The following is a 21,991-nucleotide window of genomic DNA, read 5'->3' as shown; positions in this document are numbered from 1 at the left end:
AATAGAACTGCACCATGTGTGCATATAACCAACAAATCATAACCCCTCGTAGCATAGAAGAGTAACTCATAGAACTTATCAAATACGAATAAAATTAGTTCTAAGCGAATGGTATATCCCTAAACTATAGAAGTACAGAGTAAATAGATCCGATCCGCTGTAGAATACAAATCCTCATTGGTCTTACTAATGGGCCCCCAAATGAACTCCGGTCATCTCCGAATGGACAAATAACCCTCCAAAACGACCTAACTATAATACATACTATCATCTAGCTAGTTTTGGCCACATCTTCACAGTCCACAACCAAGAAATAACCTACTTCTGAGAACTCCCAGTCTCCAAATCCATAAAACATATGAATCACCATATTGGATCCCAACTCCACGGCCCGAATGTCTAACACATCTCTCATACACGATCATTCCACGAGGAATACTTTAATAATTCTTCCATGCCACATAGAAAAATTTGAATATTAGTAATCGATCAACCAGGCGAGTACCGCAATACCAATGAAGCATCCGTAAGTCAAAACACAATTCGCCTTCTAAAATGCGCACCCTTCTCAAGCAATACCAAGTAGTACATTCAGACCTCTCCTTAACAACATTATTATATAACAATCATTATCTATAAAAGCCAAGCTTATTATGGAACAAATTTTCATGATATGTTATAATATATGTTCTATATAACAACACCTCGCTTTAATAACAAAAAAAATCGTAACAAATGAGGTTGTTATAGAGAGGTTTGACTGTAATAGCATTCATGTAGTCATTTGAAACCGTCCATGTTGTCTAAGAATTCATGACCTTCTCTCCAAAACTGAACCGTGACCTTGCACATACAAATCTCAACTCGACACAACACACTGCATCTATGATGCTATCATATAAAAAGTACGAAAATATCAAAATCAACTCTGAGTCACTAGCAGAGTACATACCTCATCAGTCATAAACCTTCCATTTGATCCCATCCAGGAGAAAATCACAATACGTAACAAGCTCCTCACTCCAGTAGGAAATATCCTTCTCAAACCATGGTAGAAATCATCGAGAACACTTCGAAGTCCATTTGCACATAACCAAGCTATCAAAACTAAATCTCTCTAAACATAAGAGTATTACCACAAAACATCTGTAGAGGCTCACCACATCACAAGTACCCAAAGAACCTATCCTATCCATTACCGTGCTGATCCAACCCACTACCAAGTTGTACCATTTGTCCGAGTTCTTCCGAATTACCCTCAAATTGACACTTCTCCTTGCGAGAACACCACAATCCTTACCCAAAACTCACCATAAAAATCCGAGCATAAAACCACTCTGCCCTAAGGCCCATAAGCCATTGTACTCTATTTTTAAAATTCAAAATACCAATCTGAGATACCCTTTATGAACAGACCTAATGTGAATCTAAAACTATTTTCCTTTGACTTCCTGATACTAAAATGTATAATCTATAATGATATAGAAATACCGCGAGTATTAATACCATCTAATGCAAATCTCATATCTTACCCTTATAAAAATTTGAAAAATCCTCAAATGTTGCATATGCATCTTAAATTCTTTATAACCTCCTCGAGAGTCATCCACTCTGCTCAAATCTCAATTGCATCACCCAAACGGGCGGAACGACCTATGCTTAATTAGCACAACAACACCCCAAAGAAGCAACTCCACCTTAATGCAACTGAGCATATTCCTACTCCATGCGCACTACATCCATCACGGATAGCAACCCAAATCGTTCCATGATTTCCATGTACACATAAGGTGTAATATAACCCGCATTCAGAAATTCCCTTACTCGAGTCATCCTTAATCTCAACCTCTGCAAGTCATAACTGATTTACAAGTATACCTTAAACCGAAACCAGAACAACACATAACCGTGTAATCCAATCATCGATAACAGCCCCACTCCTCCCCCCCCCCCAACTTGGCTCAAAGACATAGATCAAAACACTTGATAACTCACAATGCCCATACTCTATTACTACCATAATTTCATAGTGAGATTCAACCAAATCCTTCCTATGCTCAGGTAACACAAACCATAAACTGCCTCAAATCATCTGCTAAGCTCGCATTCATCCATGTAACGGTTAGGTCAACTATTATAATGTAATGACCCGGCTAGTTATTTGAGCATTTGTACTTCGCTCGGTAGCTTATGGGCATGCGTAGCTCTGTATGATATATTATAACTTGTGTGAATTGTTGCTTTTGGTTTTTAGGTTATTCAGAATTGATTTGGAAAAATAAATTGATTTGGAAAAATGATTTTTAATGAGGAAGCTTTAAATTAGAAGAGTTGACCAAGTTTGACTTTTTAGTATTTACCTCGGATTAGAATTTCGATGGTTCTGTTAGGTCCGGAAGGTGATATTAGACTCGGGTGTATGCACAGATTTTCATTTGGATGTATCTAGAAGGTTTCAGCACAAATTGACAAAAATATGAAATTTGAAGGTTAGGAAAATTCATAAGTTTGACCAGGAGTTATATTTGTGGATATCAGATTCAGATTGTGATTTCGGGAATTGGAATAGATTTATTATGTCATTTGAGACTTTTGTGCAAAATTTGGATCTTTTCCGAGTTGGTTTGCTATGTTTCGGCATGAGTTATGGAAGTTCAAAAGTTCAAAGTTTATCAAGTTTGAATTGAAGTGCGATTCGTCATTTCGATGTTGTTATGTGTGATTTGATGCCTCGAGTAGGTTCGTATTATCTTATGGGAAATGTTGGGATGTTCGGGACTGGTCTTGAGGGGCTCGCACGTGTTTAGATTGTGTTCGGGCCATTTTCCTTCATTTTTGCATTGCTGGTTCTACTGATGTCGGGCATCTGGTTTCCTTAATCGTGATCGCAAAGTTGGATTGCGATCGCATAGAGTTGGTTTGAAGACTGGGAGAAGTTTTTTATTGTGTTCGCGATTCCTCAGACGTGTTCGCATTCGCGTAGTGATTTTGAGCTGAGCTGGGCATAGACTGTTCCTCTTTACATTCGTGACCTTGGTTCAGCGATCACATAGTTTGTGATCTATGTGCACTGCGTTCATGTGGATTTATACGCGATAGCAAAGTGAATTTCTGGGGTAGTACATTTTCCCTTTTTGCGATCGCAAGTGTGTTTCCTCGATCATGGTTCATTAAATTGCCTAGTGATTATAAAAAACTCTATTTCGGGGGTTTCGACTATATTAGCATTTTTGGAGCTATGGCACTTGGATTGAGACGATTCTTGAAGCAATTTTTGCCATGTAGATTGGGGTAAGTGTTCTCTACTCATTTTTGATTTTATATCGTGAATCTATCTTCATTTTTAGCATTTAATTAAGGTTCCAAAAGAGATATTGGGAGTTTTAGCCTAAAATTTCATAACGTGAATTTTTGGATTTTGAACATCGAATCGGTATCGGATTTGAGTTAAACTAGTATGGTTGAACTCGTAATTGAATGAGTTGTCGTATTTTGTGAGTTTTGTTAGGTTTTGAGGTGCAGGCTCGAGTTTCATGTTTTGGCCGATTTGGTGCTTTTGATTAAAGATTTGACCTTTATCGATTGGGTTTGTTTCCTTTAGAATTATTTGATGTATTTGAGTTTCTTTTGGCAAGTTTTGAGCCGTTCAGAGGTCGGTACGCGTGAGATGGCATTTTTAGAGTGTCTCTTGGCTTGCTTGGTATTGGATATGGCTTGTTCGAGGTAAGTAGCACTTCTAAACTTGGTGTTGAGTGTATGAAACCCCAAATTACGTGTTATGTGTTTGGTGTTGAGGTAACACATATGCTAGATGACGTGTGTGTGGGAGTGCACTGTGTGAATTGTGACTTCGTTATTCGTGTGGTACTGTGTAGTTTCTGGATCTTATCTGTAACCATGAAATCTCTACGTACTAGAGCTATTGAGTTGTGATCCGTATTAGAAACCATGTCCGAGCTACATGATTATCCTGTTGGGACCCACTGAGGTCATTTATGCTAATGAGTTATCTTCTTTCATTGCATTACATAGTCCGTCATACACATTCATTTGTATATCATATCTCAGTCTCTTACCATTTATTAATACCTCACATCATTATTTTTGGGCTACTTTTTCATGACATTGAGAGCCCGATAAACTGGAGAGATCTATGACTGAGTGAGGCCGAGAGCATGATGGTAAGGATGTTTATGGGATCGGGCTACACGCTGCAACATGTTTCATTGATTTATACCATGATTGCCTTGTTATAGCGCTTGTGCTGAAGGAGCTCCTCCGGAGTCTGTACACACCCTATATGTACCTACTGAGTGCGAGTACCGAGCACTAAGTTCTGAGTACTGAGTGTTGAGCAACTGAGAGGATGAGCGATTGTGTGGACTGAGGGCTGTGAGGACTGAGTGGTTATAAAGACTGAGTGACTGGGAGGACTAAGTGAATTGATACTCTAAGAGTATGCATATGGTTTTTATCACTACGTGGTATTACAATTGGCATGCATTGATTGAGATGTTGGCATAAAGATGTATTTTTTTCATGCTATTTGAAAATTAAAGATTTACCTGTTGAAAGCTTTTTGGGAAAATTACAATCTTCAAACTTACACACATTTTTGGCAATTTTGGTAAAAGACTTGGTTTTTCATTGATATACTTGAAAAATGAAACTATTTTCGGGAACTATGAATAAGTTGAGTATTTTATCTCTGAGTTACTTCTTTTATTACTTGCTTTACGTTGTTATGAACTGTTTTTGGCTATTGATGTTGGACCCGACCTCTGCTCTAGCTAGTTACTACTTTGAACCTAAGGTTAAGTTTATATTTATTGAGTACATGGGTTCGGTGGTACTCATACTATACTTCTGCACCTTGCGTGCAAATATTGGCTGCTGATGTTTCTATGATCAGCGGGAGGTGGAATTTAAGATGTACCTGTGTTCCGATAGTAGCTTCCTCTTGTTCCTAGTAGCCTTAGATTCATAAAAATCTATTTGTGTATATTTCGGTCAGATGATGTATTTATTTCATACTAGCTTTGTAATTCTATTCTTAGAAGCTCATGAATTTTACTACCAGTCCTTGAAAATGTATACGATTCAAATATTTTCTTTTATTTATTATATCATTCAATTTCATTGGAACTGGGTTATTGTCAATTGGCTTACCTAGCGGGTTGAGTTAGGTTCCATTATGACTAGTTGAATTTTGGGTCGTGACAAGTGCGTATCAAAGCTCTAGGTTCATAGATTCTACAAGTCATGAGCAAGTGTCTAGTAGAGTCTTGCAGGTTGGTATGACGACGTCCATACCTATCTTCGAGAGGCTACAGGACATTTTGGATATACTTTCCATCTTTCTTTCCTTATCGTGCGACATTGATTCAGCTTGAAGCATAACTCTTTGAATTCTTTCCACGCATTTGTATGCGTGTGTGAGCACTCGGTATCAGCTCTACATCGACGGCTTGTGATTCCATGGATAAGGTGCGAGATGTGATTTCCCTGTGCTAATGAAGGGCCAGTCTGGAGGACTTGAGGGCGGATTTTGACGGTAGCTTGAGCTCGGGGATTTTGGTTGTGTGAGCACATGCTTTTGGACTTATTTGTCCGGTAGTGTCCCTATTAGTGGAATTTATGGCTCGATGAGTGGTTGGATGGCTATAAAACAAGTATGATATGACTACGGGAAGTGTTTAGATTATTTGAATGTGACGAAAAGAGTTTGATTGAGATGTAAATTGGGTTCTTGATTTCTATCTTGATTTGACGTGCAATCTCGGGTTATGAGTGTGTTGAAGGATCTTTCATGTTGGTTAATTGTGGAACAAATTAGATTCTCATGTCTTGTTGATGAGTTCAGAATCAGGAAGATTAGGTGATGGCATAGTAGTTGTGATTGTATAAAGGTATAGAGATATGTCAGTTTGAGGCAAAGCAATTAGGTTATCTCATGCGGAGGTATCATGAGGTTGTGTGATCCCTATGTTGTTTTGTAGAGAGTTCTTTTTTACTAGTGAATTATGTGTGTTGCTATTTGAGTTTGGATAACTTATGGGAGTTGGCTTGACTGTTACAAAGGCGAATGAGAGATTTGAAGATGATTTGAGGTATTAGATAGTTTGTGTTACATGAGCTTAAGAAGGATTTAGTTGAATCTCACTGCGGTAGTATGCCAGTAATAGGGGTATGGTTATTGTAAGTTATCAGATATTTTATTTCATATGTTTGAGCCAAGTAGGGGAGTCTGCTATTGACGAGTTGATTGCACGACTATGTGTTGTATTGGTTTCATTTTGAGTTATACTGGTGAATCCATTATGACTTGCAGAGGTTGAGATCAAGGATGACTCGCGTAAGCGAATTTCTGGATACGGGTCATATTACAACTTTATGGGTATATGGAAATCACAGGATTTTTAGTTTGTTAATTGTAACGGATGTAGTGTGCATGGTGTAGGGATTCATTTGGTTGCTTAGATGTGTGGATTACTTCTTAGAATGTTGGTGTGCTAATGGGGCACAAATCGTTCGGTCTGGTTGGTCGGTTTAATTGAGATTTATATGTAGGAATTGGGAATTTTTCAGGGTTTGTATATGGCTAGAAAGTGAGATTTACATTGGATGGTGTCGAAACTCGTCGTATTTCTATATCCATATGTATTCTACATATCCATATCAAGAAGGTGAAGGAAACAACTTTAGATTCATAAAAGGTCTCTTCGGAGTGGGTATCTTGGTTGTGGTGCTTTTGGGGTGCGTAAGAGAGAATTCAACAGCTTATGGGCCTTATGGCATTGTGGTTTTATGCTAGGATCTCTTGCGTGGTGGGATTTGGGTAAGAATCGTGGTGTTCCGACAAGGAGAAGTGTAAACTTGAAGGTAATTCAGAAGAACTTGGAGAAATAGGGCAGCCTGGTAGTAGGTTGTATCATCATGGTAATGGATATGATTGGCTGTGTTTGTTCTTACGATGTGGTGAGTCTCTACAGGTGCTTCGTGGCAATGCTCTTTGGTTTTGGCGACCCCTGTGGCTTGGTGGAGTTAGAGAGATTTAGTTCTGATTGTTTGATTATGTGCAAATGGATTCCAAAGAGTTCTTGATGATTTCTATCACAATTTGAGGCGAATATTTCCTAATAGCGTGAGGAACATGTTGCGTATTGTAATTTTCCCATGGTTAAGATCAAATGGAAGGTTCCTAGATAATTGAGTATATAGTTTGCTTGTGACTCGGAGTGGATTATGATATTATCGTACTTTTCATATGATGGTATGATCAATGTGGTGTGTTGTGTGGGATCGAGATTTGCATGTGCAAAGTCACGGGTGAGTTTTGAAGGTAAGGACATATACTCTTAGGCAGCGTGGATGATTTTAGATGACTAGGCGAATGGTATTACTATTTGGTATTTCTTGAGGAAAGTGTACATTTCAAAAGGCGCACTATGTTTTGATTTATGGATACTTCATTGGTATTGCGACACTCTCCTGGTTGATCGACTGCCGATTTTCTTGTATTGCTATGTGGCATGGAATAATTAGAGAAGTATTCCTCATGGGATGATCATGTATGAGAGATGTGATATACATTCGGGCGCTGGAGTTGGGATCAGATATGGTAATTCATGTGTTTTACGGATTTGGAGACTAGGAGTTCTTAGGAGCAGATTGTTTTGTGGTTGTAGACTATGAAAATGTGGGACCAAGCTTGTTAGAGGATGGTATATTTTATGGTTAGGTCATTGTTGACCTTCAGAGGGTTATTTATCTATTTGTGGATGATTAGAGTTGATTTGGGGCGCATTGGTAGGCCCAAAGAGGATGTGTATTCTACACCAGGTCGGATTGGTTGGCTCCTAAACTGCCATTGTTGAGGAATGTGCCATTCAGATAGAATTGATTTTATTCATATCTGATATGTTATATGTGTAATCTTCCATTCTATGAGGGTTTGTGATCTGTTGGTTATATGTACATATGGCGCGGTTCTATTTAGGCTTTATAGCAGAATTTGAGCAAGATGGGTATTTGGGTATTGCATGATTGATTGCGCATTGGTTATGTTCTTTCGAGCTTGTGTGGTATTGCATTATTTTCTTCCCCATGGTTATGGTAATGCACTTTGGGTACTTGATGTCGAATTGCGCGTGGTTATTGATTTTGAGCAGGGTGGCTTGAGGTATTTCATATGAATCAATATTTGTATGAGGTCACGCGTTGCAGCGGGGTTATGTTAGGTTCGTGTGTTATAGCTCTGTGGTATGTGATAGGTTTTTAGCATTTCGTTATGGCGGTACTTATTGAGCATGCGGGACAATTCTCTCATTTGAGTCATTTTTCATGATTGAGTACATTTGAATTATTGCATATTGGTGCACAGATTGCACGATTTGTAGCATTGTGTAGTATTGGTGTGGCGTGTCAGTAGAGTAGCTTGTATTTGATAAGATGAGGTTGTCGGACCTAGAATGGGTGCCATCGAATTTGATCATGGTATGTTTGGAAGACTAATATCGAAAGTCGACTTAGGAATTGACTATAGTCTTGTCAAAGGAGACGAAGTTCCATGACTTGTTGATGTGATGAATAGTTATGAGTTCCTGTATGTTTCTTTCATCATCTATAGTGTACAAAGGCTTTAGAACAAGGTTTTGGTTGATATGAGGTTTATTACCGGTATCGGGCTGTATTGAGCTGCTTTTTTGATCGAAAATCTTGCTATGGGTATTTGAGTTACGTGGTATATCTTGTGATTGCATCTTGGGTTAAGGTTATGGTTAGATACAGCTTTTTCAGGCTAATACAGTAGGTAGATTGCGAGGTTCGGTCTTGTAAGAAATTCCAAATGTCGAAAATTTGGTTTTAAGGGTTATGTGCTAAGGTTGAATTAAAGATCTTCAGTTAGGTTGTGTCGTCAAGCTTATATGTATGAGGGTGACATGAGATCACCCCCGAATATGTGCATGGTAAGGTTACATGGTGGTTTAATGGCTTTGGGAACAACTCTTGGCACATTGGAGGACGAACATATGTTTAAGTGTAGGAGAATGTGACGACCAGACTGATCATTTTGAGAATTTGCACTTTGCTTGGTAGTATACGGGAATGAGTATCTCTGTATGATATAGTATGACTCTGTAAATCGTCGGTTTTGGTTTTCAGATTATTCAGAATTGATTTGAAAGACTGATTCTCACCTAGGAAGCTTTAAATTGGAAGAGTTGACCAAGTTTGTCTTTTTAGTATTTGACCTCGAATTGGAGTTTTGATGGTTCCGTTAGGTCTGGATGGTGATCTTGGACTTGGGCGTATGCCCGTATTTGCATTTGGATGTTTCTAGAAGGTTTCGGCTCAAATTGGCGAAATTGGGAATTTTAAGGTTTTGAAAGTTCATAAGTTTGACCGGGAGTTAACTTTGTGGATAACATATTCAAATTGTGGTTCCGGGAATTGGAATAGCTTTGTTATGTTATTTTGGACTTGTGTGCACAATTTGGGTACATTCCAGTTTGGTTTGCTATGTTTTGGCTCGAGTTATAGAAGTTGAAAAGTTCAAAGTTCATCAAGTTTGAATTGAGGTGCGTCTCGTGGTTTCGATGTTGTTATGTGTGATTTGAGGCCTCGAGTAGGTCCGCATGATTTTATGGGACTTATTGGGATGTTAGGGTGTGGTCCCGAGGGGCTCAGGTGTGTTTCGAATTGTGTTCGGACCATTTTCCTTCATTTTTGCATTGCTGGTTCTGCTGAGTTCTGGGAATCTGGCTTTCTTAATCATGACTGCTGAGTATGGATCGCGATCACGTAAAGTTTATTTGAAGACTGGGAGAAGTTGTTCATCGCGTTCGTGTAGGTTGCTGCAGTTTGAGCAACTCGTTCACCTAAACCTACACGTGTTCGCGTAGTGATTTTGGGCTGTGCTGTGCAGAGACTATTCCTATTTGCATTCGCGACCTTGGTTCAACAATCGCATAGTATGTGAGCTTTGTGCATTGCATTCGCATGGATTTATACGTGATAGCATAGTGAATTTATGGGGCAGTACATTTTCCCTCTTCGCGGTCGTGAGTGTGTTTCCGCGATCGCGGTTCATTAAATTGCCAGTAATTATAAAGTACTCTATTTTAGGTGTTTCGGTCATTTTACCGTTTTTGGAGCTATGTTGCTCGGATTGAGGCTATTCTTGAAGGAATTTTCACCATGTGTATTGGGGTAAGTGTTCTCTACTCATTTTTTATTTTACATCATGAATCTATATTCATTTTCGGCATTTGATTGAGGGTTCCAAAAGAGAAATTTGGGTTTTTAGCCTAAAGTTTCATAATGTGAATTTTTAGGTTTCGAACATCGAATCGGTGTCAGATTTGAGTGAAACTAGTATGGCTGGACTCGTAATTGAATGGGTTGTCGGATTTGTTTAGTTTTGTTGGGTTCTGAAGCGTGGGCCTGGTTTTGATTTTTTGGTTGATTTTGGGCTTTTGATTAAGATTTGACCTTTATGGATTAGGTTTGTTTCCTTTGGCATTATTTTATGTATTTGAGTTGTTTTTGGCTAGTTTTGAGCCATTAGGATGTCGATATGTGCGAGATGGCATTTTGGAGCGTTGCTTGGCTTGCTCGGTGTTGGAATTGGCTTGTTCGAGGTAAGTAACACTTCTAAATATGGTGTTGTGGGTATGTAACCCCGAATTACGTGTTATGCGTTTGGTGTTGAGGTGACGCATATGCTAGGTGACAGGCGTGTGGGCGCGCACTGTGTGAATTGTGGCTTCGTTATTCCTGTTGTTCTGTGTAGTTACTGGATCTTATCTATAACCATGAAATCTCTATATACTAGAGCTATTGAGCTATGCTCCATGTTAGAAACCATGTCTAGGCTACATGATTATCCTATTGAAACCTACTGAGGTCTTTTCTGCTATTGAGCTATCTGCTTTCATTGCATTACATACTCAGTCATACACATTCATATGTATATCATATCTCAGTCTCTGTTACTATTTATTGATATCACATCATTATTTTTGGGCTGATTATTTATGACATTGAGAGCCCGAAAGACTGGAAAGATTGATGACTGAGTGAGGCCGATGGCCTGATGGTAAGGATGTTTATGGAATCGTGATGCACGCCGCAACATATTTCATTGATTTATGATCTGATTGACTTGTTATAGCGCTTGGGATAAAGGAGCCCCTCCGAAGTTTGTAGACACCCTAGTGAACGCATGTACCTATTGAGTGTGAGTGCTGAGCGACTGAGAGGAATGAGCGACTTAGTAGACTGAGTGGATGTGAGGACTGAGTGACTGGGAGGAATGAGTGAATTGATACTCTAAGATTATGCATATGATTTTTTATCACTGCATGGTATTACAGTTGGCATGCATACATTGACATGTAGGCATAGAGATGTATTTTTTCTCATGCCATTTGAAAATGAAAGATTTACCTGTTGAAAGCTTTTTGGAAAAAATTAGAGTCTTTAAACTTACTTACTCACATTTTTGGCAATTTCGGTAAAAGACTTGGGTTTTCACTGATGTACTTGAAAAGCGGAACTATTTTCGGGAACTATGAATAAGATGATCATTTTATCTCTGAGTTACTTCTTTTATTACTTGGTTTACATTGTTATGAACTGTTGTTGGCTATTGGCGTTGGACCCAACCTTTGTTCCAGCTCGTCACTACTTTAAACCTAAGGTTAGATTTGTTACTTATTAAGTACATGGGGTCGGTTGTACTTATACTACACTTCTGCACCTTGCGTGCAGATGTTGGCTGTTGATGTTACTGTGATCAACGGGAGCTTGAATTGAAGACGTACTTGCATTACGATAGTAGCTGCCTCTTATTCTTGGTAGCCTTAGATTCATAAAATTGGTTTATGTACATTTCGAATAGATGATGTATTTATTTCATACCAGCTTTGTAAATTCTATTCTTAGAAGCTAATGATTTGTACTACAAGTCCTTGGGAAATGTATAAGATTCAGATATTTTCTTTTATTTATTGTCTCATTAAATTTCATTGAAATTGGATTATTGTCAATTGGCTTACCTAGCGGGTTGAGTTAGGTTCCATCACGACTAGTTGGATTTTGGGTCGTGACATACAACCGATCCAAACTCAAATCACACAAATATAACCTACTAGTAGAAAAGAAAGCCTCCACATAATATCATAAAGATTACACATCCGTAGATTACCTCGCAGGTTATAACCCACCTATTTAACCTCAAAATAACATCTCTCTATACCTTTTCACAGCCACGACTACTACGCAACCACTTAATCTTCCGGAGTCTTAACTCATAAATAATACATGAGGATCTAATTCGTTCCAGAATTAAGCAATAGGAAATATCCTTTAATTAACTCATAACTCAAGACTATACATCATATCAAGACAACAATCAAGCACCTAATAGTCCTTTTTACATATCAAGCAAACTCTTCTCATCACATTCAACCCATCTAAATAGATTTCACAATCACACCATACTCATTGTATAGCCACCAACCACTTATCGAGCCACAAATTCCACTAATAGGGACACTACCATACTTATAAGTCCAAAAGCATGTGCTCACACAATCAAAATCCCCGTGCTCAAGCTACAATCAAAACTTGGCCTCAAGTCCTCCAGACTAGCCCATCATCTGCACACACAAATCACATCCCGCACATCATCCCTGGAATTTGTCGTGCCCCTTTTTTTTCCCTTTTTGACGGGGAAGTCCAGGTTTCGACATTTATGGGGGAACAACTCATTTTCTTTTGGGAATTGGGCATTTGAAGAGTTGCTACCTAACAAATTAAGGTGCGTTATGGCACCTAGAGCGATTATACAGTAAGAGTTGTTGTGACCGTATCCTTTATAAAAGAAATCAAAAGGTATGTAGGAGTACTTCAGGCATTTCAAGTTGTCATTCTTTTTCAGCCCATCATCTTCAGAAATCCTCTAGCAGTGTGATTTTCAGGTGCTAACAGATTAGGGCTATCCCAAGGCAACCCAGCAAATCCTCCTATTTCTTCTAGAAGGGGAGTTATTTCTATGTTCCCAAAATGGAACACAACCCTGTCCTTGTCCCAAAACATAGTTGCAGCCTCGATCAGTATTTTGTTGGGCTGAAGATCCAACAGAAAAGGCAAGTTTTCTAGGACTCGTTTCACATGGTTTTGGAAATATAGAAATGACTCCCCCTACAACTCTAGCAAGAGTGAGGGTATGCTACCAACCATACCGAATCTGGGGACCTCGTGCCTCATTTTTTGCAAAACAAAAGAGAGTTAGGCCCTTTACCCCTCCAGGTTTCGACTATTTATATAGTAATGATTAGCATATTGACATTTATTTCTCCAAATTAATGCACCTAATCGTGGTTACGTTCGTTGGGATTATAAAAAACCCGATGGACTTTTGGACAAGGCTTGTCTTAAAGGGTTATTATGCGGACAACATATTAACTTGGCTAGGTTTGATCATGATGCATGTATAATTAATCAGAGTAAGGCTGTTATAAAGGTCTATACTGGGACCCTCAAGCAGAAAACTTGAGGAGAAAATGTACGGAACCGTCGAATGCACCGCTGATCGACTAGTTTTGCCGCAAATATGCCTTTCTGAATTTAAAGGGTGATATATAGGAAGAGTGCAACACTCATCAAGCGTTGCTATAGGATTAATTACGCAAGAGTGGAATATGATGTTGAAAATGATTTATGCAGCAATAAATAGCATGTGTGTCAAGTATTTGCACGTAAAATGCTAAATGCAGTATTTAAATAATTGAAAGACAGCTACAGAAAAAGAAAACAAAGAGATACGTCAGTTTCAGGAAAATAAAGAAATCATAAATGCTTGAAAATAGACAGTTAAATTCAAATAAGGGGAAAGGGTACGTGGGATAGAGCATGCTTGGACTAATTCACAAAATAAGTTCGTTATGCTAAGAGCCTAAAAATATCCCCAGTAGAGTCGCCATGTTGTCGCGCCCCCTTTTTTCCCTTTTTGACGGGGAAGTCCGGGTTTCGACATTCATGGGGGAACAATTCGTTTCCTTTTGGGAATTGGGCATTTGAAGAGTCACCACCTAACGGATTAAGGTGCGTTAGGGCACCTAGAGAAATTAACTCATGTACTAGTTTGCATGACCAGAGATTAGGGTAAGGGCTCGAAATAATCTTGAGGGGAAGGTGTTAGGCACCCCTCGCAGTCCACAACAGTGGGTCCCAGCCGAACTTAAACTATCTGAATTAGTCATTTTACAAGTAAACAATTTCAACACTTATTCGCAAATAAAGACATGTTTTCACATTCTAAGCACATATATGATTCAGGTAATGGAGGCAAGGGAGAGGCCAGAGCAACTTGCACATGTATATGTAAAGAAAAGGAAGTTTATAAAATTTAAACACATAGGAATTGGGAAAGGGAAGTCCTAGGTTGATTAGCTTACAGGATCACACCCATGCAATGCTCGATAATCACTCCTCAATGAGGGTCTACACATGACATTAGCGTGCAGTCATCATATCGTTTTACTACCCATTACCCTCCCCTTAGTGGTTATAAGCGAGTTTAATTAACGACCTCTAAGCGTGCTGCTACCCGTCCCTTCCTTATGGTCCTGGAGGAATTTGGGACCTCTAAATCTGGATGGTTCTAGATAGCCTAAAGTTTATAAAAAGGTAAAAATCTAGGCGACAGGCAAATAACATGTAGGACAAGAAAATAGAGACAAACATATAGACAATCAAATAGCACGTCTAAAGCACAGATTTTCAAAAGAAGTTCAGAAATCCTAAGAAAATGATATCTAGATGAACATCACGAAAACAGAACATGCAGTGTTTATTTTTTTAGGGAAATGGCAGGATCCTAACCAGTTTGCCTAATGGTTTTACAACTTATTAATCCTGGATAATTTCACATATAAACAGAACTGGTTTCACAATTATTTAATGCCCTAAGGCTTGCCTAAGTGAGTATATGCAAATACATTTCTGAGGAGACATTTTTTTTGAAGTCCTTTATCCTATAGGCATGCTTTCTAGTTAAAAATGACTTTAGATCATATAGGCATGATTTCTATAATCAAAGCTAATTTTAAATCCTATAAGCATGATTTCTAAAGGGACAAAATTGAATATATGCCGTAATGAGAACTGAACCTTATTTATTTTATTCCCTATAGGCATGGAATCTAATCATGTGAAGTAAAGCAAGCAGAATCTATTTCAACCAAAGCAAACCCTATAGGCAAGTCGTCTAACACAGCACATGTAAATCAAAATAAACCCTATAGGCATGTTATCTACCCAACTTACCCAGAGTATACAACTACCCTCCATTTTTACTAGTCACCCAATATTTGTTTACAATTAATAACTGTAGACCAAGGATTGAATAAATTACATAAATATAAATATACATTAAGCTATAGGGAGCCTAAAGCAGGCCCAAAGTAATTTCCAAGCCTTCAGTAGTCTCAAATGCCCAAAGTTCCATAGCAAATTTCATGTTTAAGTGTGCCAGAGTTCTCTAAGGACCTTAAGGATCCCGGGCAGTGCTCACACCCAGAACTTTCTCAAATAAGGACTGATTTATTGGAATGTGGAAGTGCCAGCCCTGATATACCAGAGTTCAGAGAGATCTCAGGGACATCTACGCAGTACACATACCAGAGTGGCAAAACTTAATAACCTAAGAATAAGTGAGAGTGCTTGGCATGATTTGAAAGAGTTTTGGTAAACAGTAGAAAGAGGGCCTTAAGAGTGAAAAGATTTCTGAAACCAATACCAGTTAGGGTGGTAAAACAGTTTGAGAAAAGCATGAAAAACATTTTTTGAAATCAGAATGCAAGTCACAAAACAAACAGCTTTAGAAACATTTTGGGGCAAACAGATTCCACATATGGAGATAGAGGGGTTGGGGACACATAGAATACACCCTGTGTATAAGCAAACAGATGCACAAATTTCTCAAGAAGTTGTAGAATTGACAAGTTAGTCACAAAGATTACAGCAAAGACATGTTGAAAACACACAGATGTAGGACATGACCCATACACACAATTTAAGTACTTTGAAGGGCTAGATGACTTAGCAAGATCTCATTAGTAAAGTAGAGTAGGCAAGACTTAGATAAACAAACTAGGCAAGCACTTCAAAAAACATTCATGGTTCAGAATACTTAGCAGAATTTAGACATGCTGGGTAAGACAGTAAACAAGTAATATAGCTTGGACATGCTAATGAGCAAACGAGATGCATCCAATTATCACAAGGCAAGATTGCGCATGCTAAACAATAAACAGATCCTTGTGGGTAAATAAACCAGTCATAGCTTCTAATAGAACAGACTCCAACATGCTAAGTGAGACAGTAGTTAGGCAGTGTAATCTAGGTTTGCTAGTTATAGTTGAGCAACATGATAGTAAAATAATAAATAGAACTGGAAGTTACAACTAATGAACTACATCAACAAAGAAAACACATAGTTTTGGAATTTGAATTGAATCAGGACATACCAGTTAAGGAGAGAATACAGAGTATAGAGAAGAGATGGTGCAAATAGCCAGCCTTGGCTTACAACCGGCTAGGTTAGTGAGAATTACAAGTAACAAAAGAGAATAAAGAGCTTTTGAGGGTGTGAGAGTATTGATGAACTAATGTTTGTCCTAGAAGTTAGAATAGGTGAGAGTATATATAGTAGTTAAGAGCAAGAAGAATAAGGTAAATGAGTTCAACCATTCAACAATTAAGGAAGCCACAGAATCAATTATACACCAATTAGTGTAATTTTCCCTTAATTAAGGGTAATTACCCAACAGTAAAGGCAGAATAAATCTAAGGAAAGAAAATCAAGTGAGCAATTAGGGGTAAATAGATAGAAAATTAATTAAGGAAATAATTAGTGAAGAATCAATAAATATCACAATTAATCGAATAAGGTAAGAAAACTGATCAAGGTCGTAAATAAAGTAAATAATCAAGAATCAGCACATGGTTTTTTATAGAGCCAATCAGTGAATCAGAAATTCAAACAGTACCGATTTGAGGGTGAACATATAGGTTTTCCACAAATAGACAAGTAGGCTAAAATAGAATCTCACAAACGTACAGAAAATAACCGAGAAATCGAATCAAAAACCGTAATAGAGATGAACTAGGGTAAAAATCACAAGACATTGAATTAGACTAAAGGGGAAATCATGAAAGTCAAAGCACAGAACGAACAACGTAACAAGTAGCATGGAAAGATTCAAAATCGAAGCAAAAACATAAGAAAATTAGGGCTTTAGCATAAGCTAGTTAGGGTTGAAGCAAACTATTCGAAATAAGTCAAAAACACATAAAAAAATAGAAGATTAAATACTTAAAGTCAGCAAAACGTTTTGAAGAAAAGGATTTTCAGGAAACCTTAGTTTGAGAAAAAATGGAAAGCCACTCGTTAAACCCGAAGATTTTCATAAAAACCGGTGAAACAAGTTCAATCCATCTCAGATCTGTATAGATCTGAGAAGTTCAAAGGAAAAAACTAGGGTTTCAAGGAAAGCAACATAAAGATGAAGAAGTAGGCTTAGAAATCCATAGGTTTAAGGCGAAATAGGAAGATCTTACTCGAAACCAAACCATAATGGCCTGAAACATGCGAGCAAGAACCAAAGGCGTAAGCAGACTAACCTTGGTCCCTTGAGGATCCTAGAGACAGCGATACTAGCATAGGAGAGGCCATTAGGGTATTTGGGCTGGTCAATTAGGCTGAAATTGAAATTAAACAAGACTATTTGTTAAATACCCCAAATAAATTGACAAAAATAATTTGTTAAATAATTACTAATTATAAAAATGATTTTCATGAATAGGAATGTTTAAAAAAAGTTATTCAGTAATTTTAAAAATACAATGGACTAATTTCTGATAAAATAATATAAAAATATATGCATGGGTTATAATTGCAAAGTCATTGCAATTATAACCAAAAGGTGCTAATTTGGCCATTGATGAAATAATTTGGACTTAATAGAACCATAAATAGTAATATTAAATCAAAAAATATTTTAAAAACATTTGTGATGCAATTTCGTAATTGTTTATATGAATAAAATACTGAGATAAATTAATTTTAAAAATGTAAAAGATTATGAAAAAATACCATTTGATGCTAATGTATATTTATAAAGGTATAATACATTTCAAAAAAATATTATAGGGAAAAATTGTGTATGAATAGTTGCCCCTCTTTACCCCCGGAAGGATGAAAGAGTTTTCGGGTAAAGAAATGATGGCCAATTTTGACCGAATGGGATGTTTTGAAAGATAGAGGCCGGACTCTGGCCTTTGAGCTACCTACATATCCTTGGTTTTATAGGAATCAGGCCATGTGTAGTTCCAGATTCATTAGCGGAATATACCAATGAAGTCATTACAAGAATGGACATGAGATTTCAGAATAGGTGAATGAATGGTTATGGTGAATGGTTAAGTTTTGGGATAGTTGAAGGAATTGGAGCGAGGTTGCTTCTATTGGGATAGTGGTTGCTTACTAATCGCCTGTAGATAAAGATATTCTGCAAACATGTATTTGTGCGAAAATTTAAACATGATGCAGATTCTCTTCGGACCATGAAAATTGTCTCCGGACGGTTGAGGATGACGTCCTTAGACGATGATGTCCTGGGACATGAATTGTTCAATGAGGGATTCACAGGCCATGAAATGATGTTCTCGGGCCAGGAAGATGGTGCCTCCGACCATGACGCCTTTGAATAATGATATGCAAATTTAAGAGATCCTCAGGCCATGACATGGTGTCTTTCGGCTATGAGGATGATTCTTTTTAGACTATGACGCCTTTGGATAGGTCGGCGATATTTCATCCCATGAGATGCAATAATATGATGTTAACAAGACAAGGCTTAGTTTTGTGAAATGAAGGGCAGAGCTTAGCCCAATCGAAAAACAAATAGATAGTACCGGAATAGAACGATATTTATGCAAGGAGGGACAATGCTTGGTCCCATGCGAATGTGGAGGCAGGGATTAACCTCATGCGAATATGGTGGCAGAGATTAGCCTTATGCAAGTATGGAGGCAGGGATTAGCCTTATACAAATATGGAGACAGGGATTAGCCTTATGCAAATATGGAGGCAGGGATTAGCCTTATGCAAATATGGAGGCAGGGATTAGCCTCATGCGGATGTGGAGGCAAAGATTAGCCTCATGCAGATATGGAGGCAAGGATTAGCCACATGCAGATACAGAGGCAGGGATTAGCCACATGCAGGTTAGAGGCAAGGATTAGCCTCATGTAGATATGGAGGCAAGGATTAGCTTCATGCAAATATGAAGACAGGGATTAGTCTCATGCAGATATGGAGACAGGGATTAGCCTCATGCGGATATGGAGGCAGGGACTAGCAGCATGAAAATATGGAGGAAAGGATTATCCTTATGCAGATAGGGAGGCAAGTATTAGCCTCATGCAAATATAGAGCCAGTGATTAGCCTCATGCAAATATGGAGGCAGGGATTAGCCTCAAGCAAATATAGAGGCAGGGATTAGCCTCACGTAAATATGGAGGCAAGGATTAGCCTCATGCAAATATGGAGGCAGGGATTAGCCTCATGCAAATATGGAGGCAGGGATTAGCCTCATGCAAATATGGAGGCAGGGATTAGCCTCATGCAGGTATGGAGGCAAGGATTAGCCTCATACAGATATGGAGGCAAGGATTAGCCTCATGCAAATACAGAGGCAAAGATTATCCTCATGCAAGTATGTGGGACATGTCTTAGTCCTATGCAGAGAGCGAGTAGCAAATAAGAGTAGTATATTTCCTAGCTAGAGATATATTTGGTGTCTGATGGCCTGTTTGATAGTGATTCTGCTTTGTGTATAAATGTTTGCGAATGCTAGCGCTACGTAAGATGTGCTTGCGTTCAAAGAAAAATTATAAGTTTTGTGAGGGAAGGTTTTTTCGTGCTTCTATCCACTGGCCTTGCTTTGTTCCGTTCTAGAGGCCTTATTTGATTTCCTCTGGGTAACACCTGACTGTTATGAAAAATAGTGTTTTCGAAAATATGCAATTAGTGATAAAAATAGAGTTGTTTTAGAAACATATGATATATCAAGTAGTTTTAGATGAACTAGTGACTGTAACATATTTCAGAGACATTACAGCTTTCTCATGATAGAATTTTTAGGGTCCTCCTCAAAATTATGCCCCAGTTCGGTAGATGATTCTTCGGCCATTTGCGAGCTTTATTGAACCTTCTTCGGAATTTTTAGAATCTTTCTCAAAATTCTGCCCCAGTTTCTTAATTGATTCCTGACAGTCTGGCATATACTGGCATTGGCTGGACTTGCTCCGGAATTTTGAGGGTCCTCCTCAAAATTCTGCCCCAGTTTCTAATCTTGGGCAAAAAGAAATATTATTATGGTATGACCGAATCCACAGGGCTACCTACGTATCCCCTCTTAAACGGGAATCAGGTCAATCATAGTTCAATTACATCAAATGAGGAAATGTAAATAGTCTAAGCATAGTTTCTTTTGACTGCGTCTGAATTAATTAGTTTTGGCCAAACTTCTCCGTCCATTTCTGCAAGTATGAGAACTCCTCCTCTTAGTACCCTGTGAACCAAGTAAGGTCCTTGCCATTTGAGAGAGAATTTTCCTTTGGCTTCATCTTGATGTGGGAAGATCTTCTTTAGCGCTAGCTTTCCTGGTGCAAATTGCATTGGTTTGACCCTTTTGTTGAAAGCTCTAGACATCCTATTCTGATAAAGCTGACCGTAACCTATTTCGTTCATCCTTTTTCCATCGATAAAAGCCAATTGTTCATAACAACTTTTTATCCATTCTGCATCGCTGAGTTCGGCTTCCTGTATAATCCTTAAAGAAGGAATCTCTACCTCAGCTGGGATGACAGCTTCGGTACCATAAACCAACATATAAGGAGTTTCCCCAGTCGATGTACGAACTGTAGTGCGGTATCCCAACAAAGCGAAAGGTAGCTTCTTGTGCCATTGTTTGTGGTTTTCTACCATCTTCCTTAGTATCTTCTTGATGTTTTTTTGGCAGCTTCTACTACTCCATTCATTAAGGTCTATATGCTGTGGAATTCTTGTGTTTGATTTTGAAAGTTTCACACATGGCCTTCATCAGATCACTGTTGAGATTGGAAGCATTATCAGTAACAATGGACTCGGGAACTCCGAATCGGCAAACGATACGATTTTTGACAAAGTCTACGACGACTTTCTTGGTGACAGCTTGTAAGATGCAGCCTCTACACATTTTGTGAAGTAATCAATGGCTACCAAAATAAACATGTGCTCGTTTGAAGCAGTGATCTCAATCGGACCAATGACATCCATTCCCCAGGCGGCGAATTACCAAGGTGAGCTTGTTACATTGAGCTCGTTTGGCGGCACTTTTATCATATCGGCGTGCACTTGACATTGGTAGCATTTGCGGACATACTGGAAGCAATCTATCTCCATGGTCATCCAAAAGTAACCGGTCCTAAGTATCTTCTTGGCCAAGACAAAACCATTCATGTGTGGGCCGCAGGTCCCAGCATATACGTCCTTAAGTAGTTTAGAAGCTTCTTTTGCGTCGACACATCTTAGAAATCCCAAATCAGGAGTTGTTCTATACAAATTTCCTCCGCTGTGGAAGAAGTAATTGGACAATCTCCAGAGTATGCGTTTCTTAGTGTGGTTTGCATGTTCTGGATATTCTCCTTTTTCCAAATACTCCTTGATGTCATGGAACCAAGGGTTTCCATCTATTTCTTCTTCAGCATGGGCACAATATGTCGGCTGATTATGAATTCTCACTTGGATAAGATCAATGAAGTTCTTATCTGGATGTTGTATCATGGATGACAAAGTGGCCAATGCATCGGCAAACTCATTCTGAATTTTGGGCACATGCCGGAATTCTATCTTCGTGAACCTCTTTCTCAATT

At 38.5% G+C, this 21,991-nt stretch overlaps 1 protein-coding gene across 1 annotated transcript; it reads right to left on the bottom strand.

Annotated features, from left to right (window-relative positions):
- Positions 1-15,872: 15,872 nt before the first annotated feature.
- Positions 15,873-21,065, bottom strand: LOC138874751 (uncharacterized). The gene is made up of 2 exons (XM_070153532.1): positions 20,604-21,065; positions 15,873-15,959 (listed from the first exon to the last, which is right to left on the bottom strand). The coding sequence occupies exons 1-2, from the start codon at positions 21,063-21,065 to the stop codon at positions 15,873-15,875; spliced, it is 549 nt and encodes a 182-aa protein (XP_070009633.1).
- Positions 21,066-21,991: the final 926 nt, after the last annotated feature.

This window comes from Nicotiana sylvestris, chromosome 8 (genome assembly GCF_000393655.2).
Source record: "Nicotiana sylvestris chromosome 8, ASM39365v2, whole genome shotgun sequence".
NCBI lineage: Eukaryota > Viridiplantae > Streptophyta > Magnoliopsida > Solanales > Solanaceae > Nicotiana > Nicotiana sylvestris.
Note: the sequence above shows the minus strand (reverse complement) of the source record. Positions and strands in the feature narration are given on the sequence as shown.